The 27,171-nt window shown below is 36.7% G+C and overlaps 1 protein-coding gene across 2 annotated transcripts in view; it reads right to left on the bottom strand.

The window, feature by feature from the left end:
* Positions 1-27,171, bottom strand: part of WDPCP (WD repeat containing planar cell polarity effector) — a 363,960-nt gene that overhangs the window by 281,666 nt on the left and 55,123 nt on the right. For both annotated transcript variants that reach the window (XM_032873803.1, XM_032873802.1), the window contains exon 10: positions 7,966-8,575. In XM_032873803.1, coding sequence (XP_032729694.1) covers positions 7,966-8,575 — 610 coding nt within the window. The remainder of the gene's footprint in view (positions 1-7,965; positions 8,576-27,171) is intronic.

Here is a 27,171-nt window from a genome sequence, read left to right as displayed (position 1 = left end):
GTGAAATGTGTAAACCTGGCGATTCACAGACCTGTACCCCTGGGGATAAAAATATATTATATGTTTAAAAAAAATAAAATTTATTAAATATTAAAAAAAATAGTGATTAATATGAATAACTTTAAAAAAATAAATATAATTTAGGGGCGCCTGGGTGGCTCAGTGGGTTAAAGCCTCTGCCTTCAGCTCAGGTCATGATCCCAGGGTCCTGGGATCAAGCCCCAGGTCGGGCTCTCTGCTCAGCAGGGAGCCTGCTTCCTCCTCTCTTTCTGCCTGCCTCTCTGCCTACTTGTGATCTCTGTCTGTCAAATAAATAAATAAAACCTTTAAAAAAAAATAAAATAAAAAAATAAAATAAAAATTAAAAAAATATATAATTTAAATGAAATGGATTCCTTGAAAGATCCAAACTCTCAAGGCTCTTTCAAGAAGGAATAAATAACTTGACTCTGTATAATTTAAATTTGAATTCATAGTTAAAGAACCTTTATGCACAAACACATACATGCATGTGCTCACACATACACACAAAACCTGCATGCCCAGATGCTTTTATTGGTGAATTCTCTCAAACATCAAAAGAAGAAATAATATCAACTCTACACAACTCAAAATATAAGAAGAGGGAGCACCTGACAACTCATTTCATGATGTTAGCATTATACTGATATCAAAAATGAAAGCAACATCACAGGAAAAGAAAAACTATAGACCAATTATCTCCCATAAATAGATACAAAAATCCTTAACAAAATATTAGCAAGTCCAGCAATATATTAAAAAGATCATGTATCATGAACAAGAGAGATTTATCCCACAACTGCAAGGCCACTGAAACATCTGGAAACTAATCAATATAATTCACCATATGACCAGAAAAAACATGATCATTTCAACTGATGCAAAAAAGAGCACCTGAAAAAATTCAATATCCACTCAAGATAATGCATCTCAGCCAACTAGGAAGGTAAGGGGACTTCCTCAACCTAATAACATAATACTTATAGTGAAAAAACTAAATGCTTTCCGCCTAAGATCAGAAACAAAGCAAGGATGTCCTCTCTTGCCACTTCTATTTAATATTGTACTAGAGATTCTAGCTAAGATAATAAGGGAAGAAACCAAAATAAAGGACATACAGGTTAAATAAGAAGATATAAAACTGTTTTTAATTGCTATTGTTATAGTCATCTCAGAAAGTTCTAAAGAATCTACAAAAACATTACAATGAAGAAATGAGTTTAACAGGGTTGCAGGATACGTGGTCAATATTTTAAAATTTTATTTCTATATAATCCCAATGAACAATTAAAATTATAATTAAAAATACTATGTAGTAATTAAAATACTATGCAATATTGTAATTAAAAATACTATACATTAGTATTAATGTATTAATGTCATACAGTATTAAAATAATATACAGGACTAATACTATACAGTATTAAAATATTATACACTGTATAGTATAAGAATACAGTAGCACCCCAAACCATGGACAAAATATATATAAGATATTTACAATTTGAAAAACACTGCTGAGAGAAATTTTAAAAGATCTGAATAAGTACAGAGAGATACTGTGTTCACAGATTGAGACTCAATATTGTTAAGTTGTCATTCCAACCCAAATTGAACTATAGATTCAATATAATCCCAATCAAAATCTCAAGTGTTTTTATGAGACTGACAAGTTCATTTTAAAATACACATAGAAATTCAAAGAATCTAGAGTAGCCAAACAATTCTGAAAAAGAACAAAGTTGGAGAACAGTACTTGATTTCAAGACTTACTGTAAAACTACAGTAATTAAGACAGTGTGGTACTCACTGAAGTAGAATAATGGGAGAAAATAGAGTCTGTTCATAGAAACATAAATGTATGGTCAAGGCAATTCAACAGAGAAAGGTCAATCTTTCCAGCAATTGGGTCTGGGACAAATGAATATTCATATTTAAAAATTAATTTCAATCCATGACTCATGCCTATGCAATAAATTAACTTGAAACAGACCATAAACCTAACTCTAAGAGCTAAAACCCTAAAACCTCTAGAAGAAAACAGGGTTAGACAAATACTTCATAGAGTACATGAAAAATACAAATCATAAAGAAATTTAAGAATAGAATTTCATTAAAATTAAAAACTTCTGCTACCTGAAACACACTATTAAGTAAACGAAAAGTTAACAACAAGCTGGAAGAAAATATTCATAATACTAGTAACCTACAAAGAACTTGTATTCAGTATATAAAAATTAGAACTCAATAATAAACAACCCAACTAAATTTGGGCAAAAGATTTGAAGACATACTTCATCAGAGAAGATACATGGCAAATAAGCATATAAAATTAAGCTCAACTTCAACAGTCATCAGGGAAATGCAAATTAACACCATTACAAACCCATTAGAATATCCCAAATTAAAAAGACCATTAATGCTAAATGTTAGGATACAGAGCGACTAGAACTCCAAAATAGTTTCTTCTTCAGTTAAACATACACTTAACCTATGGCCCAGTTGTTCTACTCCTGTTTTTCCCAAGAGAAATTAAAGCATATGTTGATATAAAGAAGTGTACACTAAAGTACTGGCATTTTTATTGATATTAGCTTAAATCTGGAAACAACCCAAATGTCCATTAACATGTGGAACAATATACAAATTGTGGTTTATCTATACAATGGAATATTACTCAGTATTATTACTCAGAAAATTTACAGATATACACATTAATATCGAAGATTCTCACAGATAAATGCTGAGTGAAAGTAGTAAGACCTTAAAAAAATCTACCTTATGAGTTGTTTTCTATGAAATTTAGAAAAAGCAAATCTAATCAGTAATGACAGAAAGCAAGTCAGTGCTCCTTAAGGTTTGAGGGAGATGGGGAACGGCTGAAAAGGGGTTTGGGAGAATTTCTGGTGATGGAAATGTTCTATATCTTGATTGTAGTGGTAATCATGAGGATATATACATTGGTTAAAACGCATTAAGCTGTACATCTGGCATGGGTACATTTTATTTTATATAAATTATATCCCAATAAACTTGATTTAAAAACCCATCATCATTCTAGTTTAAAGAAAGCAGAATGCTATTTGGAATAACAGTCCATTTCAAATAATATGAGATCCAATTTTAAGATGAATAGGCATCTAATAAATTATCTGACATTCTTTCCAGCAATAAATTACCCCCAATTACCACTTGGGTAAATCGTAATATTTCAATAGCTCATTAAAAATAACTCTCTTGAAGAAAACATACTTCTCACAAAAATATTGAGAAAAATCATACTACTTGTTTTTTAGACAGAGTAACACACACACACACACACACGCACACATATATTTTGACTTTGATTTTCAAAATCCTATGAGAAGGAAGAGGTTAGTTTTAATTATTTCTTGCTTGATATAATCACTAGAAGATTTAACCTTTTCCCAACTTTGCAGGCTCTAGTTAGAGCACTAGAGGGGCACTCCAGGTGGATAGGATACTATTGAAACCACCATGGGAAAGAGAGGGTGTGAGAGCACATGCCGTGGATGGGGAGCTACACTCCTGCAAAAACAGCTGGGGAAATGAAGCCTGAGAGGCAAACAAAGGTTTATCAACCACTGAAGGATTTCAGGCCATGACCAAATCTGCAGTTAGATCACTCTGGTGGCAGTTCAGGGGATTAACTGTGGGGCAGGATGAGAAGATTGGAAGGCAGAATATTACAGAAAGCTACTAATTTGATCACTGCTTGAAAACAGGGAAGGTGGAGATCAAGGTCATGACAGTAAGGCTGAAAAGAGATGTTTCTGAGAGTATTTAGAAGGTAGAACTGATGGGACTTGGCCACTGACTGAATATGGCATTAGGGGTGAGGAAGGATTCGAGGATGATTTCTGACTTGGGATTGTATCTGAGTAACTGTACCATCCACCAAAAGAATATAAGAATATAAGAGAAGAAACAGGTTTAGGGGGAAGAAAATTAGAAACTCTCACTCTGTATAAAATGGGAGGAGAGCTAAAAATGGAACCTTAGGGAGCCTCAACATATTCATGAGTATCCAGAAGAAGAGTATGAAAAAGTGATGAAAGGTGTATCTCAGATCACAGAGGACAGTATGATGAGAATTCTGTGACAGTAAAAGTGGTCAGCAAGCATCAAATGCTGAAAAGTCATCAAGTAACACTAAAAAAAAAAAAAAAGAAAAAATATATCCTACTTGATACATATATACATACATACATATATGTATATATGTATCAAGTAGGAAGTCTCTCGTGACCTTTCCAAGAGCAGTTCCAGGACACTAAAGATTCAGGTCAAAATTTGTACTGTGAGGAATGAATGGGAAGTGAAGAAGCAGAGAAAGTCAGTGTTCATTATTATTTCAGTGAGTCTGACTATGAAAAGAAGAAAGAACATTTGATTAGTAACAGGAGAAACAATTTTAAGGAAGAGATATTTGTTTTATGATGTGGGCTGGGCCTATATCTACTGGTGTAACAAGATTCACAGGTGAAGTGGGGAGGATGACAACATAAAGGGATCCATAGGAATGTAGTGGGATTCAGACTGGAACTAGCGGTGGAACTAGTCTTAGGTAAGAGGAAGGGCTCCTCTTACACTGAATTGAGAAGGAAAGATTTATATCCACGATAATAAGATTTATGTTCAAGGTAAATTGTTGATTAGGGGAGTGGGTAGGTGGTGAGGAGCAGATAAACTTAGTGAAATGCCAACTAAAAGGTAAGACTCTCTGTTGAGAGGGCAAGGAGCTGATCATATGAGTTTAAAGAGAGCAGTGAAAGTTGAAAAGGTACTGATGAGAATGCAAAAGCTTTAATATCTCTGTAATATAATTAGGGACTCCTCTTTTGAAAATTAATTTCAGTCTACATATGTGGAAATATGGGACAATGATTGCCAAGCAAAGAAATCTGATTACATTTTGCTTTACATAAAACAGTACCTCTTGGCTTCCATGCAGGAGGATGATACTTCTAGCTCTCTCCTGAAGAAGACATGCTCTTCAAATTCTTCTAACAGTAGTGGTGGCCTTTTATTCACCCGAAACATTTGTGTGATGATTATAAGGATTTAGAATGGAAGTCCTAGCCTTGGAACAAAAGTTTTCCTTCAACATTACACTGACCTATTCTAAAAGTCAAACTCCAAAAATCTTAGCATATTGGCACCAGCCACTACCACGTTTACATATGACAGCATTCTATTTTAAACTATGATCTATGTCAGCTTCTTAAATTGTAAGCTACACCTTGCATGTCAAATTTTCCAAAGGCTTGCATAACAAGCTTATGAAAAAATCTCGTAAATGCTCCCTAGTGGAGAAACTGCACATGCAACTACCTGTTTATATATGCAGTAACTTGAATTATACATGAAAATTCCACATGGATGCCCAGAATCAGCACTGTGTTAATTCAAGAAGTATATTAAAATTTTTGGATGTATTTAGTAGCAGAACCTAGGAAAAATCTGTTCTTTAAACAGGGTTTTCTTAAAAAAAAAAAAAAAAAAAAAGATCTGTTAGTTGGAATCCACTGTTTGAAGGAATCAACTCTTCCTAGAAAAAATAATCTGTAATAAATATTAATCTTATAATACATTTTTTAAAAATTCTGGGAAACTCCATATTTAGATCTTTTAAGGAGTCTGTAAGCCTGTAAAATTTCCCCTATCCCATAAAACTTAAGAGTCATATTGAAAATAAAATTAAATGATAAATGTCAGTTGCAGAAGTTATCACCTTTTCATTTGAATGCTTGACTTCTATTGGATAATTCTCTTCCAAGAGACCTTCTTGGGAAAAAGAGGTGACAGCCAACTCATTGCCTAATTGATTTAGGAACAGTGCCCAGGGAGACAGTCCAATTAAGTTTACAAGCTGGCAATTAGCAGGAAGCCCTCTAAATCCCTACACTGAGAGCCTGTTTACTTTAGTAAGAAGGCAAATGTGCTAGAGATAGGAAGAGAAAGCTGTGCTTTTTGCAAAGCTGTTGTGAGTAGGCCCACAAGGGAGGGCTGAAGAAAAGCTAGGTATATGTGGGCAGACAGCCTTTTGTTTGACAGGTAACTGGGTAATTTAGAGAGACAGAGAGAGAGAGAGAAAAAGAGTGTGTGTGTGTGTGTGTGTGTGTGTGTGTGTGTTTTAACAGACATGCAAAACATCTAACATCCACTTTAATGAGTGTTGTGTATGGAGACATACAACTGTTAAACATGTAGCTGGGCAAAGTAGAACTGGATTAGTTTACAATAAACGAGATTCCAAACATTTTTTTCTTGGACAACATGAACATTATAAAGATATTTAATTGCATTTTTATTATGTGGAAAGAATATAGCCCTTACATTATATTCATTATATCTTTCAGGTTAATCAAGTCACTTTCAACTAGATTTATTTCATGGGTTCAATTTCAGAGGTTTAGATACATTACAAAAAAAAAGTAAACTGACAACTATTTAACAAATCCTACAATGTCTTTAAAAACTTAACTTGTATGACAGAAACAAATCATGTAATGGGCTTAGAAATATATTTACTTTTCTATGTTTCAAGTTACAATAATATGCATTAATTAAAATCTAGTTTTTAAACCTAAGTGAGGTTCTCTCAAGAATGTTAAGTTATACAAAACTACCTAAAGAATATTATAGGGCATAGCTGGTAAGGCAAAACTGCAAGACAAATAAATCATACTAACACAATTTTATTTCAAAGTTTTCTGGTTGAGGGGTGCCTGCTGGCTCAGTCAGTAGAACATACTACCCTTCATCTTCAGGTTGTAAGTTCAAGCCCTACGTTGGGTGTAAAGATTACTTAAAAATATTTAATATAGTAAAAAAATGTTTCCCGGTTGAAATGGGCAACATTAATACATGATTTTCATAATACTGAAAAATCTTTGCCAATATTTTTATCTAAAGGAAACAAAAAAAAAGTTATACAACTCTCTAACCAAATTCTCCAAACATTCACATCCTTTTTTTTTTTTTTAAAGATTTTATTTATTTATTTGAGAGAGAGAGAGTGAGAGAGAGAGCATGAAAGGGGGGAAGGTCAGAGAGAGAAGCAGACTCCCTGTGGAACTGGGAGCCCAATGTGGAACTCGATCCCAGGACTCCAGGATCATGACCTGAGCCAAACAAAGGCAGCTGCTTAGCCGGCTCAGTCACCCAGGTGCCCCAATTTCTCTTTGTTTAAAACATCTGTCTTACACATTCTAGTCTGGGAAGCAATGGATACCTATTATCTAAAATAATAGAAAATAGAAAAAAACATTTTATTCCTACAACGCAGAACTTTAAAAAATTTATGTATGTATGTATGTATGTATGTATGTATGTATTTATTTATTTGACACAAGAGAGTACAAGTAGTGGAGAGAGAGAAGCAGACTTCCCGCTGAGCAGGGAGCCTGATGTGGGGCTCGTTCCCAGGACCTGGGATCATGACCCAAACCAAAGGCAGCCGCTTAACCAAATGAACCAGCCAGGTGCCCCAAAACAGAACTTTTTAACAGGCATAGTAAGTACTTTTAAAATATTCACATATGTATTTATTTTGGATATAAAATGTGGGAGTTTAAGCTTTTTGTGCATCACAATGGACAATTAATGCAGTTTCCAAATTGTTCACTAATGTTCCTTAACGTTTAGAAAATCATCCACAAAGCTTTCTTAAAGAAACTATATGTGGGCACCTGGCTGGCTCAGTTGGTAGAGCACATGAGTTGATCTCAAGGTTGTGAGTTCAGGCATAGAGATTACTTGAAAAAAGAAAAAAAGGAACTATATGAAATGTTTGAAAGCCAAGCTTATTTATGGAATAACATAGAAAACCTCCATTTCTAGAACGGTTTTATTCTCTTAATCATAATGTCACCATCATGAACATTTTAATTTACTTACTCACCATCTTTCTTGACTTACCAAGTTTAAACAAAAGTGCACCCAAAGGTCCTCTGTCAAACCTGAGGAAGAGGAGATCATAAATGTCCCCACGTTCTGGCTTCTGAGAAACCACCTGAGGAGCTATCCACTGCATTTGAACAAGACTGCTGGAAATGTCAAAGAATTTATTGAACTGCAGAGTCTCCCTGGGTGAGCGGTCTTCAGCCAAGAGCTGGATGTTAATAGGGGATAAAGCCATATCAAAAATCTGTAGTTCCCCTTGGTTGCTGCCAACTAGTAGAATGGCACCACTTGGGTGGCAACTTATTAATGAAGGCAAAAGTTCAGCCTGGGCTAAGAGAGTTACTCTACGGTGAGTTTCATACAGAATTACTGAAGAATCTTCACAGCCCAGAATTAGTTTGTCTTCAGTAATATTCCTGCAGCAGCTAATGGCCTTTGATCTTAGTGGTATTCTAGTTACTGATATACATTGGATTTTGTTCCGAACGCATTCATAGATGCAGCTGTCAGCCATGGGCTCTTTGTCTACACTGATGGAGTTCTCCACTGTCAACACCTGATAAGGCTGTTTGGTGCCAAAGCAAACATCCAGTAGATCCCATTCTGTGCGGACACAACTCAGGACCTGTAAAAAATGTATCATTTATGTTCATACAGACCTTGGTTTTTCTTCAGTTGTCACACACAGGCCTACATATTAATCCATCATCATACTGAAGAGCATCAATTATCACCCTAAACATCAGCAACATATAAGAATGTATGTCTATATATTTTTGCATATATAATTCTCTCACATAGAACATATATAAATATGTGGCACATATAGAATACAGCTACAGAAATTATAAGATTTTAACATTAACACATTGTTTCTGAAAGTCTATAAATAACTTAAAGACAAATATGTTCAATATATAAAAATTAACAAGGTGGCCTTTTACTAAGATAATATGGTTAGCAGAATACCTAAAAACATCATAAGTTTAATTTAAAAAAAAAACGAATAAAGGACTTTAAACAATTTAGCTAATCTCACTCCTATCCACTACCCTTCCCAATTCTGAAATTTTTGATTAATTACTTACCATAACACTTCTAATTAGTAGGGCAGGGTAGGCAAAGGAAAAGAACTAGAACCCTGTTAACAGTCTTATAGAAATATTTTACTATCAGAAATGATCTGAAGGTTGTTAAGTAGACAAATGACCAAGAGAAAGAAATCTTAAATAATAATGCACTGGTTTTAAAACAAAACAAAAATTAAGACCTGATAAGTAATATGATTTGTCACTATTCATGAAATAAAATTTTTAAATCATATTTATTGTAGGTAGAAAAGGCTACAAGGAACACCTGGGCAGAAGAATTAAGAAATAAAAAAATAGGCCATTCATAAAATCAAAATGCTAAGGATACCAACCACAAAAAGCCAACTAGGCTTTAAGCTTTAGCCAATCAAATAATTTCCTTTCTTCACTTCTGCACTTTCTCTATATAAGCTTATCCCCTGGTTCCTCTCAGCAGATTTCCTAACCACTTCTAGCTTGTCGCTGCCCAACTAGAATAAATTTTTGCTCAAATAAACTCTTAAAATTTTAAATATGCCTCAGTTTACCTTTTAACAACTTATGTCCTTTGCCTGAAATCCACATAGAGACTCAGTTCTTCCTACCAATCATATTCACCCTTGAAGAATTAGAACAAATGCAATTCCAGTTTCTGGATTCCTTCCAGCTGGGTGGCAACCTTTCTCTTTGATCGCACCTCCTCTGTTCACTCTTCCCCACTGTAACTTAGCCAATGACTTGCTTGGGACATTCAGCCTTTCATTTACTTCTAATATATTTTTTTAAAGATTTTATTTATTTGACAGACAGAGATCCCAAGTAGGCAGAGCGGCAAGCGGTGAGGGGGGGCAGGCTCCCTGCTGATCAGAGAGCCCGATGCAGGGCTCGATCCCAGAACCCTGAGATCATGACCTGGGCTGAAGGCAGAGGCTTAACCCACTGAGCCACCCAGGCGTCCCTACTTCTAATATTTGAACAAACATCCTCCTTTTTACTGTAAGCTTAAAAAAACCCTGTCTCATCTATTTTACACTTCTTTTATGTGTCCTATGTAGCAGCTAGCCAAAACCTATGCAGGTAGTGGGTATGCAGTAAACTTTTAAAACTATGAATTAAATACACATGCATAATATAATGCTGGTTGAAATACCATACTTCCAGAAGGCTTAAAGTTTTGTAAAGGAAGCCTCTGGGCAGAAAACTGAGAGGCCAACTGACTCTGAATAGGGCCTGTACTCATACAGAGAAAGCCTAAAAGGAAGAGCCTAGCCAGATGGCAGTCCACGTATATTACAAATTAGGCTCAAGGTCCAGGGAGAAGGGTCCCAGGCTTCCTGATTTCCAAGAGTTTATGTCAACCCAACAGGCTCTGTAGTTTCACTAAAAGAAAGGGTAAGTATGAGATTGCAATTTATAAGAAATCTATATGTATGATTATTCAGATAACCAAAATATATTTCTCATATATATTTAGTCTTCTTCCACAGCTCCTGGCTCACAGGTCCCAAACTCTTGGAATTTCCTAAGTGCTGAGAGTGAAAAGGTGTCTTTTGTTAAGTTAATGAGGTGACTTTTGTGAAGTACCTAAGGGTGTGGGTTGGTTGTCAAGTGTTGTCAACCAAGTGTTCAGAGGGTCAGAACTTTTGTCCCATCCCCAGACCTCCCAGAGGGAAGAGGGGCTGGAGGATAACTCATTCACCAATGGCCAATGATTTAATTAATCATGCCTATGTAATTACACATGTGGGGCTTGGAGAGTTTTGAGGTTGGTGAATTTACGGAGCTACCAGGAGAGTGGAAGCCTGGAGAGGGCCTAGAGGCTCTGAGCCCTTTCCCCATACTTTGCGCTATACATCTCTTCTATCTAGCAGTTTCTGAGTTATGTCCTCTAATAATAAACTGGTGATATAATAAATAAAATGTTTCCCTGAGTTCTCTGAGCCACTCTGGCAAATAAATCAAACCCAGAGGGGTTAGAAGAATCTCTGATTTACAGACAGCCAGTCAGAAGTCCAGGTTGTTTTTTTAGACTGGCATCTGAAGTCCAAGGAGGTGGTTGTGGGAACTTCCAAACTGTAGCTGGTAGGTCAGAAACACAGGTACCAAAAGGGTTTGGTACTGGCATTTGAAGTAAGGGTGGGGTGCACTCTTTTAGGATGGAGCCCATAACCTGTGAGATCTCTAGGTAAATAGTACCAGAATTACAATACCCTGTTGGTATATAAGAATTGCTTGTTGGTATGGGGGAAACCATCCCATCACTAGAATTGGTACCAGGAAAAATTCCACTGTCAATCCCAGATAACTCGAAAACGCTAGTCAAGGTCAGAGGATCACCTGCTATCTTCTCCACTAAATAGCTCAAGTTCATTTAAGAAAAGAAAATGTCTACATGACATAAAGATACCATAGAAGTTTAAAGATTAAGAAAGAGTCCAGGACAGCACAGTAGGAGACCTAAGTTTCATCTGGTCCCAAGAATTCAACTAGACAGCTGCAAATCATTCCGAACACTTGCAAACTCAAACAGAGGTCTAAGAAGAGAATAGTTACAACTCTACAAATAGAAAAGCAATCACTCTCTGCAAGACAGGAGATGTGGAGAAGTGAAACCAAGGTGATATATGGGAAGATAAACCATGCGGGGAAGGAGCCTCCATAAGCCAGCTATCAGAAAGTGATATAGCAGCAAAGCGCAAAATTGGAACTTTTAGAAGTCTGATTTTGTGAGGGACGACCTTGCCTAAAATGTGCTCAGGTGATGAAGTGGGGCAGAATCCTAGGTGGGAGTGTGGTCTCAGGATCAGAGGGGTCACAGGAAGACCAGGGTTGCCTGAGTGTGGCAGAGTTCCCAGGTATTGGAAGTGGGAAGCTGGTTGTAATCAGCTAGACCAAGAGTGGGCTCTCAGCTTGGAATTGCTATAAACCCCCAACCATGACACCATTGGGTGACTGATCAATAAGCAAGGGCCCAAGAAGTGGCAGAAATGGGGAGATTCCCCTTCCTCTCCTGGGGAAGAGCACTGCGGGTGTGTGCTGCAGGAATCTGCAGGATTTGGAGACTCAAAACAGGGTCATGTTCCTGAGAAAGAAACACTTGGTAACAGGCTGGGTCAGCACAGAGAGTGGATGAAGAACAGAGAGACAGGAGTGACTGACTGCTTTTCCCTGAGGTTGCACTAAGGAGTGGGGCCCTGAACTCGCAGAGATGGGACTGGAGATTGGAAGGGTGCCATATTCATTCTCATCCTCAAAAGCGAAATGGAAAAGCCTTCAGGAAACAAAAGCCACATAGAGCAATCCAGAGACTTACTTTGCCTGGCCCCCTGGCAAGGGCAGTGAAATTCCACCTGATGCAAACACACTTGAGAATCAAAGCAATAAGCCCCTCCCCCAGAAGATCAGTAAGAAAAATGAGCCAAGACCAAGTTTACCAATCACTGAGAACAACAAAACTCTAGCACTCCAGGAATATAGTATATAGAATTCGTGTTTTTCCCCCCATGATTCTTTAGTCTTTCAATCTTAATTTTTTTTCTCTTTCCTTTTTCAATCAATTTCTTATTTTATCAACTCTTTTTAAAAGTCTTTTTTAATGTTCATTTTTACAGTTACGTTCCATCCTTTTGTTGTATTTAATTTTATTTTTGTACATATATATTATATAAATTATATATATATATTTAATTTTTTTTTTTAATAATTTTGGGATTCAGTTTCTTCTGAGAGACCTAAATACATCCAGAATCTAGTCTATGGCTCTGTTCTCCTCACCTGTTTGATTACATTGTTTCTCTTTTTCTTTTTTTTTTTTAATAGATTTCATTTACTTCTTTGACAGAGAGAGACACAGCGAGAGAGGGAACACAAGCAGGGGGAGTGGGAGAGGAAGAAGCAGGCTTCCTGAGGAGCAGGGAGCCCGATGTGGGGCTCGATGTGGGGTTCGATCCCAGGACCCTGAGATCATCACCTGAGTCGAAGGCAAATGCCTAATGACTGAGCCACCCAGGCACCCCTCTTTTTCTTCTTTTTTTAATTTTTGTTTTCTTAAAGTCTTTTTAAATTTTCATCTTTACAGTAACACTCTATGATTTCAATGTATTTAATTTTATTTTTGTGTATATATGTGTGTGTGTGTGTGTGTGTGTATAAATATATATATAAGCTTTTCTTTCTTTACACTTTTGAGATGTAGATTCTTCTAACAAACTGACCAAAATACACTTGGGATATAGTGCATTGCTCTGTTCTGTTTATTTATAAAATAATAATTTATAAAATAAATAAATAAAACCTGTCTATTTATATTCCTTTTTTTTTCTTTTTTACCTTTTCATTTTCATTTTTACAGTTACATTCTATCCTTTCATTGTATTTAATACTATTTTTGTACATATATCAGTTTTTATTTATTTAGAATTTTGGCATCTAGTCTTCTTTTTAAAAAATATTTTATTTATTTGAGAGAGAGAGCAAGCAGAAGCAGGGGGAGTGGCAGAGGGAGAGGGAGAAGGAGGCTCCCCACTGAGCAGGAAGCCTGATGCAGGGCTTGATCCCAGGACCCTGGGATTATGACCTGAGCTGAAGGCAGACGCTTAACTGACTGAGCCACCCAGATGCCCAGCATCTAGTTTTCTAACAAACAGATGAAAATACACACAAGATCCAATGTATGGCTCTGTTCTGTCCACCCACCTGTCTGATTATGTTCCTTCTTTTTTTTTCTGGTTTTGGATCTCATCTGATTTATTTAGGGTATATTTCTCTGGGGTCATTGTTGCTATCTTAGTATTTTGTTCTCTCTTTCATCTATTCTTCTATGGACAAAATGACAAGACAGAAAAACTTACCTCAAAAAGGAGAACAAGAGACAGCTCTGACTGCCAAGGACCGAATCAGTATGGACATAAGATGTCGGAACTAGAGTTCAGAATAACAATTATAAAGATACTAACTGGGTTTGAAAAAAACATAGAAGAAACCAGAGACTCACTTTTTGGAGAAATAAAAGAACTAAAATCTAATGATGTGGAAATCAAAAAGGCTATTAATGAGATGGAATAAATGGAAAATGGAGGCTCTAATGCTAGGATAAATGAGGCAGAAGAGTGAATTAATAATATAGAAGACCAAATGATGGAGAATAAAGAAGCTGAGAAAAAGAGAGATAAAAACTACTGGATCACAGGGGAGACTTTGAGAGAGAAGTGATACCATAAAGCAAAACAGTATTAAAACAATAGGGATCCCAGAATAAGGGGAAAGAGAGAGAGGGGCAGAAGGTACATTGGATGGAACAAATTATAACAGAAAACTTCCCTAATCTGGGGAAGGAAACAGGCATCTAAGTCCAGGAGGCAGAGAACCCCTGTCAAAGTGAATAAAAATAGGTCAACACCCTGACATATAATAGGGAAACTTGAAAATCTCAGAGACAAAGAGAAAATCCTGAAAGCAGCTTGGGACAAAAGGTCTCTAACCTACAAGGGTAGAAACATTAGATTGGCAGTAAACTGATCCAGAGAGTACTGGCAGGCCAAAGGGGACTGGCAAGATATATTCAAGGTGCTAAAAGAGAAAAATATTTAGCTGGTCATGATCTCAGATTGCTGGGATCAAGTCCCAGACAGAGCTCCCTGCTCAATGGAGACTCAGGTTCCAACTCTGTCTGTCCCCCACCCAGCTCGTGCTCTGTCTTAAATAAATACACAAAAATTTTAAAAAAGAAAAATATACAGCCAAGAATACTTTATCCAGCAAGGATGTTATACAAAATAGAAGAGATAAAAATCTTCCAGGACAAACAAAAAAATTCCATTATTATGATCACAAAATAATTTGTGATCACCAAAACAGGCCTACAAGAAATATTAAAAGGGATCTTTTAGCAAACAGAGAGCCCAGAAGGAAAAAACACAATATACAAAAACAGTGACTTTACAGGTAATACAATGGTACTAAATACCTATTTTTCAATAGTTATTCTGAGTGTAAATGGGTTAAATGCCCAAATCAAAAGATAAAGGATATCAGATTGGGTAAAAAAGCAAAACCTATTGATATGCTGTCTGTGAGATACTCATTTTAGATTCAAAGACACCTCCAGTTGAAAGTGAGGGGGTGGAAAACCATTTATCCTGTTAATGGATATCAAAAGAAAGCAACCCTTATATCAGACAAAACAGATATTAAACCAAAGACTGTAATAAGAAAAAGGTCACTATATCATAATTAAAGGGTCTCTCCAATAAGAAGATCTAAATATTGTAAATATTTATGCCCCTAACACAGGAGCAGCCAATTGTATAAATCAATTAATAACAAAATTAAAGAAACACATTGGTGATAATACAATAGTAGTAGGGACTTTAACACCCCACTCACTGAAATGGAGAGATCATCTAAGCAAAAGATTGACAAGGAAACAAGGGCTTAGAATGACACACCGGACCACAAAATTAGGAGCTGGTTCCTTGAAAGAATTGATAAGATCAATAAACCTCCAGCCAGACTTATCAAAAAGAAAAGAGAAAGGACCCAAATTAATAAAACCATGAATGAAGGAGGAGTGATCACAACCAATACCGAAGAAATACAAACACTTATAAGAACATGCAATGAGCAACTATATGCCAACAAATTAGTCAATCTGTAAGAAAGGGATGCATTACCAGAGACATAAAAACTACCAAAACTGTAACAGGAAGAAATAGAAAACCTGAACAGACCCATAACCAGTAAGGAAATTGAACCAGTAATCAAAAACCTCCCAACAAACAAGAGTCCAGGGCTGGATGGCTTCCCAGGGGAATTCTACCAGACAATTTCAAGAAGAATTTTCTGAAGCTGTTTCAAAAAACAGGAATGGAAGGAAACCTTCCAAACTCTTTCTATGACGCCACCATTACCTTGATCCCCAAACCAAAGACCCCATTAAAAAGGAGAAGTACAAATCAATATCCCTGATGAACATGGATTCAAAATTTCTCACCAAGATACTAGCCGATAGGATCCAACAGTACATTAAAAAGATTATGCACCATGACCAAGCGGGATTTATTCCTGGATTGCAAGGGCAGTTCAATATCCATAAATTAATCTATATGATACAGTACATAAGTAAAGGCCAGGAATCATATGATCTTCTCAACAGATGCAGAAAAAGCATTTAACAAATTACAACATCCTTTCTTGATAAAAGCTCTTCATAGTACAGGAATAGAGGGAACATACCTCAATATCACAGAAACCATATATGAATAGTCCAGAGTGAATAAAATTCTCAATGGGGAAAAAAATTAGAGCTTTTCTCCTAAGGTCAGGAACACAGCAGCTATTCAACATAGTATTATTCAACATATTCAACATAGTACTGGAGGTCCTGGCCTCAGCAACGAGACAAGAAAAAGAAATAAAAGGCATCCAAATTGGCAAAGAAGTCAAACTCTTACTATTTGCAGATGACATGACACTCTATGTGGAAAACCCAAGAGATTCTACCCCAAAATTGCTAAAACTCATACAGGAATTCAGCAAAGTGGCAGAATATAAAATCAGCAGACAGAAATCAGTTCCACTTCTATACAATAACAACAAGACAAAAGAAAAAGAAAGTTAAGGAGCCAATCCCATTTAACAATTGGACTAAAAGCCATAGGATACCTAGGAATAAACCTAACCAAAGAGGCAAAGGATCTGTACTCAGAAAACTATAAAACACTCATAAAAAAAATTGAGAAGACACAAAGAAATGGAAAAACATTCCATGCTCACAGATTGGAAGAACAAATATTGGGAAAATATCCATGCTACCTAGAGCAATCTATATAGTCAATGCAATCCCTAACAAAACACCATCAGCTTTTTTCACAGATATGGAACAAAGAATCCTAAAATTTGTATGGAACAAGAAAAGACCCCGAACAGCCAAAGGAAAGTTGAAAAAGATAATCAAAGCTGGTGGCATCACAATTCCGGACTTCAAGCTTTATTACAAAGCTGTAATCCTCAAGACAGTAGGGTACTGGCACAGAAACAGACACATAGATCAAAGGAACAGAACAGAGAACCCAAAAATGGACCCTCAATTATATGGTTAACTAATCTTCAACAAAGCAGGAAAGAATATCCAGTGGAAAAAAGACAGTCTCTTCCACAAATAGTGTTGGGAAAACTGGAAAGCCACCTGCAGGAGAATGAAAACTGGACCATTTTTTTACACTGTACACAAAAAGAGACTCAAAATGGATGAAATACTTAAATATGAGACAGGAATCCATCAAAATCCTAGAGAACACAGGCAGTAACCTCTTTGACCTTGGCTTCAGCAATTTCCTGCTAGACACATCTCCAAAGGCAAGGGATCCAAAGGCAAAAATGAACTATTGGGACTTCATCAAGATAAAAAGCTTTTGCACAACATAGGAAACAGTAAACAAAACCAAAAGATAACCAACACAATGGGATACAAAGGGCTAGTATCCAAAATCTATAAAGAACTTATCAAACTCAACACCCAAAGAACAAAGAATCCAATTAAGAAATGGGCAGAAGGGGCACCTGGGTGGCTCAGTCGGTTAAGCGTCTGCCTTCAGCTCAGGTCATGGTCTCAGGGTCCTGGGATCGAGCCCCACATCGGGCTCCCTGCTCGGTGGGGAATCTGCTTCTCCCTCTCCCACTCCCCCTACCAGTGTTTCCTCTCTCTGTGTGTGTCTCTCTCTGTCAAATAAATAAATAAAATCTTAAAAAAAAAAAAAGAAAACAAATGGGCAGAAGACATGAATAGACATTTCTCCAAAGAAGACATACAAATGGTCAACAGACACATGAAAAAAATGTGCCATATCACTCAGCATCAGGGAAATACAAATCAAAACCACAATGAGATACCATCCCACACCAGTCAGAAAGACTAAAATTAGCAAGTCAGGAAATGACAGATGTTGATGAGGATGCAGAGAAAGGGGAGCCCTCTTACACTGTTGGTGGGAATGCAAGCTGGTGCAGCCACTCCGGAAAACAGTATGCAGGTTCCTCAAAACGTTGAAAATAGAGATACCCTATGACCCAGCAATTGCACTAGTAGGTATCTACCCCAAAGATACAAATGTAGTGATCTGAAGGGGCACCTGCACCCCAATGTTTACAGTAGCAATGTCCACAATATTCAAACTGTGGAAAGAGCCCAGATGTCCATGGACAGATGAATGGATAAAGAGGATGTGGTATATATATATATACATATATATATACACACACACACACACACACACACACACACTCACACACACACACACACACAATGGGATACTACTTGGCCATCAAAAAATTGAAATTTTACCTTTGCAATGACGTGGATGGAACTAGGAGGTTATTATGTTAAGCAAGTAAGTCAATCAGAGAAAGACAACTACCATATGATCTCACTCATATGTGGAATTTAAGAAATAAAACAGAAGATCACAGGGGAAAGAAGAAAACATAAAACAAGACAAAAATCAGAAAGGAAGACAAACCATTAGAGAGTCTTAACCATATGCAACAAACTGAGGGTTGCTGGAGGGGAAGTGGATGGGGAGTTGTGGTAACTGGATGATGGACACTAAGGATGGCATGTGATGTAATAAGCACTGGCTATTATGTAAGACTGATGAATCACTGACCTCCACCTCTGAAACCAATAATACATTATATGCTAATTGAATTTAAATAATAAAAATATAAATATATATAAATAAAAAGAAAAATAATAAAGACTAAAAAATATTTGAGTGTGTGTAGGTTTCAATAGAGTAATCCCACCAAAAATAAGAAGAAGGGTACTATGCTAATCACTTTTCATACATTATTTTATTCCATCTTTTTAATACTCCAACATTTGGTATTACAACCTATGTTCTAGAGATAAGGAAAATGAGGGTCAGATGGTTTACAATGTCTTTGATCCCAAAGTTACTGAGTGATAGAGCTATAGTTTCAAATCCAGGTCTGTCTGACTCTAAAAACCAAGGTTTCTGCAAGACACCCTGCTTTGCTACCACAGGGAATCAATAGTTCTTTTCCACTTTTCCATGAACGTCCCAGCTTTTCCTCAATGTGATCAGAGGGCATGAATGAGAAGAACCACAGGGCATTAGGAACCTCAAGTGTAGTGGAAGGCTCCTCAGAGAGCTAAGGAGTGAGAATTAGGTGAAGGAACTGAAGAGACAAATTATGCAAATGTCAATGGAGCCTGTTAACCTAGGGATGAAAAAGGAGCTTGTGCTGATGATCTGGGAAATCTTACTTAGCATGACTGAGGAAATCTGGAAGGCAAGGGTGTTAATAAACTGACTTCTTTTAAAGATGCTTCATTCTTGTATTGATTGAGTAGTACTAAAAATAGACAGTATACTCTATAGGTGTAAATGTAAAAACATCCCAAAACGAACCAAATACAAACTAAACTATTTCCTCACCACAAAAACTATACAAACACAAACATCTTTGCCAGTTTCTGCATTGGTACAGGAGAAAAAAAGGAAAACTTTAAGTTTCTTCTATGATGTTACATGAAATGTTTTGAAAACAGTATTATGTCATGAATAGAAAGGGTCCAACTTATATCACTTTTAAAATATAATAAGATGACAGCATTAAAATCCAAAATACCTATAGGCTTAAAAGTATTTGATAGAGTTAGGTTCAGAATTTAATTCTAACTTGGACTTGACCCAGTACAATAGCCACGGAGCAATGCTACATAGCAGAAGCAGCACATAATAGGGGCTGACTCCTGGTTTTGGTGATAGAGAGCTCTTGAGTCTGGGTCAAGATAACCCCTTGGAACTGTGGTTTTCTCATCTCTAAGATGTGGATTTATTCACCTGTGCTGCAGGATTGCCATATGATTTAAAAATGACAGGGGCACCTGGGTGGCTCAGTGGGTTAAACCTCTGCCTTCAGCTCAGGTCATGATCTAAGGGACCTGGGATCAAGTTCCACATTGGGCTCCCTGCTCAGTGGGGAGCCTGCTTCACCCCCCACCCAACCCCGCTGTCTGGCTCTCAGTCTACTTGTGATCTCTGTCAAATAAATAAATAAAATCTTTAATAAAAATAATAACAACATACTTATATGCAGAGGACAGAGGAGACCGCAATAAATAGTGGCTATCCTTGATCCTGAAGAGCAAGTCATGGAGTTTTTCACAAGAACAGCAGATAAAAAGAATGAGAGACACTAATCATAAATAAATTCCAAATCTGGTTATTTAGAATTTGTGGCTGACACTTAACATACTTGCAAACTATAAATGTGGAAGATAATTTTAAACATAGGAAAGATGTAACCTATAAGTTAATATTAAAGTGATTTCATTTATTTATGATATTTAGTGCTGGGCTTGGCATATGGTAGTAGCTCAATAAACATGACTGAATATATTTTAAATAAGATATATAATACTCATACTTAATTGCAGGCTTTTAAATTCATGTAAAATCAAACTTAATTATATGATATTTAAAGACAGGCAATATTATCAGAATTAACATTTCAGTCCATGAAAATATGAAATCTGTACATATAGATACTGTCATGATAAAGTTATCAGGTACTACTATAAACAAGAAGCAGTAATAAATACTTAGTGACTTAAGCATGTCTACATAGAGAAATGCTTATAAATAATTTGACACAGCACAAAACCTTATTGCAAATTTCAGTCAATCAGGAATACTACAATGATAATTGAATATTACCCAATGTGATATTAATATTTTTAATTGATAGGAAAAGTGGACTGAGATTCCAGTTAAAATTCTGAAGCAAGACATTGTATTTGTAAGAAGTAGAAGAAGCAGGTAATCATCAATAAAAGTAGACTCAACTCAGCTAAAATAAAGCAATGAGATGCAGAAGAAGAAAATTCAGTCCTTCTGATTTTCTACAAAAATGCTAATGTGACAGACCAAGGTTATGAAAATAAAGTGTTATACCTGCATTTTCAGCAGCCTTTTAAAGTTATTAAAATATATCCTATTGACTGAAGAGGTAAATGAAGGAAAATGTGTCAATACATATTTTAGCTATAAGATGCTTTGTTAGCAGATCATTTGCAAATAAGAAGTTGAAAACACCAAATGCAATTATGCAGTTATTGCAAAATACCAAGAAAAAAACAGACTTTTTAAAATCTAAACTTGCATATACTAAGACATCTCTCATATTCATGCAGCTAGGTTTTCCTCCCCAAATGAACTTAGTTCGAAGTACTAGTCAGGACATAATCAGGCCAAGAAATAATGTTAAGATAAAGAAATTTTAAAATGTGGTGTGTAGTGAAGGGAGAAATGTTAAGTGACAATGCCCTAAAGAAAAAAGCACAAAGGAGAGGAAAGACAGAGAACCTTGGCTGGTGATATTCATGTAAGCTAGCAAGATTAATTTGAAGTCTACTATCACCTTCCATTAGACATGTTTAATGCTATCCTCTACAAACTTCATGATCAAGAATCTCTCAATGAGTTCTTGGCCTTTTTTTCTTTTTATGGAGGTCTAATTGACATTAACATTATATTACTTTCAGGTGTTTAACATAGGGATTCAATATTTGTATACATTGTGAAATGACCATTACAGTAAGTCTCCTTAATATCCATCAACATACACAGTTACAAAGTTTTGTCTTGTGATAAGTACTTTAAAAAAAATTTTTTTTTAAATTAACATATAATATATTATTAGCCCCAGGGGTACAGGTCTGTGAATTGCCAGGTTTATACACTTCATAGCACATACCTTTCCCAATGTCCATAAGCCCACCACCCTCTCCCTCTCCCCCTCCCCCCAGCAACCCTTAGTTTGTTTTGTGAGATTTAAGAATCTCTTATGGTCTGTCTCCTTCCCGATACCATCTTGTTTCATTTATTCTTTTCCTATGCCCCAAACCCCGCATGTTGCCTCTCAACTTCTTCATATTAGGGAGATCATATGATAATTGTCTTTCTCTGATTGACTAATTTCACTAAGCATAATACCCTCTAGTTCCATCCACGTCATCGAAAATGGCAAGATTTCATTTCTTTTGATGGCTGCATAGTATCCCATTGTGTGTGTGTGTGTGTGTGTGTGTGTGTGTGTGTGTGTGTATGTATGTGTATATATATATATATCACATCTCCTTTATCCATTCATCTGTTGATGGACATCTGGGTTCTTTCCATAGTTTGGCTACTGTGGACATTGCTGCTATAAACATTCGGGTGCACGTGCCCCTTCAGATCACTATGTTTGTATCTTCAGGGTAAATACCCAGTAATGCAATTGCTGGGTCATAGGGGTGCTCTATTTTCAACTTTTTGAGAAACCTCCATTCTGTTTTCCAGAGTGGTTGCACCAGCTTGTATTCCCACCGACAGTGTAGGAGGGTTCCCCTTTCTCTGCATCCTTGCCAGCATCTGTCATTTCCTGACTTGTTAATTTTAGCCATTCTGACTGCTGTGAGGTGATATCTCATTGTGGTTTTGATTTGTATTTCCCTGATGGCGAGTGATGTGGAGCATTTTTTCATCTGTCTATTGGCCATCTGGATGTCTTCTTTGCAGAAATGTCTGTTCATGTCCTCTGCCCATTTCTTGACTGGATTCTTTGGTCTCTGGGTGTTGAGTTTGATAAGTTCTTTATAGATTTTGGATACTAGCCCTTGTGATAAGTACTTTTAAGATTTGCTCTCTTCTCAACCTTGAGTTCTTGGTCTTAATGCTATCTTCAGGCATTCCCCAGATAAGGTGAATTCTGAAATCTAATAACTCTTTAAAATATTCTTAAAATATACATGCCATGTTTCAGGAAATGATCAAGTAGAATTCAGGTGGGAATGGCTGCGGTAAAGAACATGGTGAAAAGTTTTAATACAAGCATAATGAAGAGCCAAACATGAGATGGGGAAGAACATTATAGATAACTAAGGGATGTAAAAATGAAGACTTTTATAATGTGTGGTAATGGGCTCAAGGTCTGGAAATCTCTAGAAAAAGATCTCTGTTTTAATCTAAGGTAATAGGAAGGCACAAAGAAAAGCACAGAAACATGAGCTAAAAGGCTATGCAATGGTCCAAGTGGCCAATTTAGAGAGACTGTGACACCAGACAAGAGGGAGATGACCATGGTTCAATGTTTTATTTTTTGTTGTTTGCTTTTTGGTCTTTTTGCTTTTTTAAAGAACACTGTGTAATAAAGAAAGAAGTGATAAGAACTTAAAAATTCAAGCTAAGAAAGAGCAGAAAAGATAAAGAAGAGTCCTAAAGGACTTGGAATTTCTCAACTTCAAGGATAAACAGGCCAGTAGTCTCCTTCCTAAAGTGAATTGTTTCAGTCAAGTTTAAATCAGTCAGCTTTAAGGTTGAAACTTGAAAAACATACATTGAGAAGACTTCATTTTTATTCTTAAAAAAAGCTAAATTTGAAAAAAAAAAAAAAAGTAGAACTGATCCAAAAGTCATCAAAAAGGGAACAGTACAGACAAGGAAAAGCATAAGCAGTCAATATGACTGATGCCCTGTCTGGAAGATATTTTTAAAATTAAGAAAGCACAGAAAGCAGAAAAGCAATTACAGTGAGCTGGAGATAGACTCAAGATTGTCATGTTTCATGTTTAGCTGTAGAGGGTTGATTCAAACTTAAGTGTTTATCGGGGCACCTGGTTGGCTCAGTCAGTAGAGCATAAGACTCTTGATCTCACGGTCATGAGTTCAAGCCCCATGTTGGGCAGACAGCTTTAAAAACTATGACCATGAATACAGCATCCCTGATTCTGGCACTACAGTTTTGAATCTCTCTAAATCCCCATATTAAAGAAACAGTTCGACTAAGTGCAAAACCAAAAACCCATGGATGACTAGATAAGGATTAAAAGAGAGAGAACATTATATGTAATGACTTTATGCTCCAGTAATGTAAATAAAGTACAGCTATTTAAAAATGGAAAGGAAAGAAGTGGTAAGAACATGGGCAAAAAATTTTCTGAATGTTCTCATAAATTTATATTAGTTGTAGTAGTATTAGTATGATTATTCTCAGACCATTAGGTATGTACTGTGAAATAAAGTAAGCAAGTAATTATGGGACAAATTATATTTTACTGTGGTCCCACGTACCAGCAAACTAGGACTTTTGGTATGAAAAAGAGGAGATACAGATGTAATACAGAAGAGATTAAATTTAAAACCCTGTATCCTGAATTCAAGTTAGAAGTAACAATGTGAACTCACTCTGAAAACATAAATATATAAAATCTCTAGCTCATTCTACTAAAACAATGACCAATCCAGTAAGAACAACACACTATCCCTAGCTCCCAAACTTGGGCTTAAAATACCGTTTTCCATTAAAAGAAACTAGAGCTTATTGAAGAAATGGCTAATTCCAGGTCTGAGGAAGGAAATGTACAAGATAAGCATGAAAGATATTTGTCATACTAAATAGCAGGGAAGCTACCCAAGACTACTGAAATCACAACAGAAAAAGGAGCCAACTTGTAGAGGCTCCCAAACATAAGACAAGTCTGAGCTCTCAAAATGATAACAAGTACAATTTATAAAACTCATCAAGTCAAACAATATATTTAAACCCATTAATTAATAATGCTACTTGAAAAACAGAAACTAATTGGTTACCTTCAAGGAGTGATAAGGAACCAATTCATTATCTTCAAAACTAGCAAATAAAAGAAACTGACATTTATCCTGATTATACTATCTATATGAATTCATCCACTGGGAAAACAAATAGGAGATGAGTGGAATTATTTCTTTATAAAAGTATCCCAATTAGTAAATGAAAAAAATAATGTAATTAGAATATCACCATTTGCAACCCTACTGAATTAACGTTAGGATGTAGGCACTGATCATTAATAGATGCTAACATTAAAAGACAACCAGGGGGAGGAGTCAAGATGGCAGAGAAAGAGCAGGCTGAGACGACATCAGGTAGCAGGAGATCAGCTAGATAGCTTATCAAACCATTGCAAATGCCACAAATCCAACAGGAGATTGAAGAGAAGAAGAGCAACAATTCTAGAAACAGAAAATCGACGACTTTCTGAAAGGTAGGACCGGCGGAGAAGTGAATCCAAAGAGATGGGAAGGTAGACTGCGGGAGGAGGGGCCGGCTCCCGGCAAGCGGCGGAACAACAGAGCACAAAATCAGGACTTTTAAAAGTCTGCTCCACTGAGGGACATCGCTCCAGAGGCTAAATGGGGGTGAAGCCCATGTGGGGTCAGTGTGGCCCCAGGTTCCGCAGGGTCACAGAAGGATCAGGGGTGTCTGAGTGTCGCAGAACTCACAAGTACTAGAGCAGGGAAGCCGGCTACTAGAGACAGAGCCCAGGAGTGTGCTCTCAGCTCGGGGTTACCTCGAACTGGTCACAGGCTGGGTGAGCTCGGAGCGCAGCTGGAGGCCAGGGAGACAGGAGTGATTCAGCGCTTTTCTCTGAGGGCGCACTGAGGAGTAGGGCCCCGAAGTCTCAGCTCCTCTGGGCTGGAGGTTGGGAGGTCGCCATTTTCATTCCTGTCCTCCAGAACTCTACAGAAAGAATTCAGGGAACAAAAGCTCCCAAAAGCGAACCTGAGCGGATTACTCAGCCTGGCCCCTGGTAAGGGCGGTGCAATTCTGTCTCGGGCAAAGACACTTGAGAATCACTACAACAGGCCCCGCACCCAGTAGATCAATAAGAAATCCAGCCAAGACCAAGTTCACTTAACAAGGAGAACAGTGGAATTCCAGAGGAGGAGAAAGCAAAGCATGGAATTCATTGCTTTCTCCCCATGGTTCTTTAGTCTTACAGTTAATTTTTTAAATTTTATTTTTTTCTTCTGCTAAATTTTACTTTAGCCTTTACCCTTTCCTCTCTAATGTTTTTTAACTACTTGATCTTAACAATACCTTACATTAAAAAAAAATAATAATCTTTTTTGAACCTTCATTATTATAGTTATATTTTATCCTTCATTGTATCTAACTTTGTTTTGTATACACATAGGGTTTTTTCTTCTAAAAAATTTGGGGTACAACTTCTTCTAATATATAAAAATATACCCTAAATCTAGCTCCAGGCTTGTTCTAGTCTCCAGACTGAGAAAATTCTCTCCACTTTCTTTTTCTTTATTCTCCCAACATACTTTATCAACTCCTTTATTAGAAATTAATTTTTTTTCATCTTTATAGGCATATTCCATTCCTTCATTGTGTTTACCCTTATACATGTTTTTCATTCTTTAAAATTGTGGGAGGTAGTTTCTTCTAAGATACCAAAATACTCCCAAAGTTAAGTGGGTGACCGTGTTTTAGTCACCAGTCTAATATATATATATATATATTTTTTTCCTTCTTTATATATTTCCTTTATTTTCTTTTTTTTTCTGAACTTTTCTTTTTTTTTTTTTTAAGATTTTATTTATTTATTTGAGAGAGAGACAGTGAGAGAGAGCATGAGCAAGGAGAAGGTCAGAGGGAGAAGCAGACTCCCCATGGAGCTGGGAACCCGATGCAGGACTCAATCCCGGGACTCTGGGATCATGACCTGAGCCGAAGGCAGTCGTCCAACCAACTGAGCCACCCAGGCATCCCTCTGAACTTCTTTTTATACTCTTTCTCCCCCCCCATGATTTGGGGTCTCTTCTGATTTGGTTAAAGTGCATTTTCCTGGGGGTATTTGCCACCCTTTTAGTATTTTATTTGCTCCTTCATATATTCTTATCTGGACAAATGACATGGCGGAAAACTCACCACAAAAAAAAAAAGAACAAGAGGCAGTACCGAAGGCTAGGGACCTAATAAATATGGACATTGGTAATATGTCAGATCTAGAGTTCAGAATGATGATTCTCAAGGTGCTAGCCGGGCTCGAATGAGGCATGGAAGATATTAGAGAAACCCTCTCTGGAGAAATAAAAGCCCTTTCTGGAGAAATAACAGAACTAAAATCTAACCAAGCTGAAATCAAAAAAGCTATTAATGAGGAACAATCAAAAATGGAGGCTCTTACTCCTAGGATAAATGAGGCAGAAGAAAGAATTAGTGATACAGAAGACCAAATGATAGAGAAAAAAGAAGCTGAGCAAAAAAGAGATGAACAAATACTGGACCACAGGAGGAGAATTTGAGAGAT

Source organism: Lontra canadensis, unplaced genomic scaffold (genome assembly GCF_010015895.1).
Source record: "Lontra canadensis isolate GAN:19392208 unplaced genomic scaffold, GSC_riverotter_1.0 scaffold50, whole genome shotgun sequence".
Taxonomy (NCBI): Eukaryota; Metazoa; Chordata; class Mammalia; order Carnivora; family Mustelidae; genus Lontra; species Lontra canadensis.
Note: the sequence above shows the minus strand (reverse complement) of the source record. Positions and strands in the feature narration are given on the sequence as shown.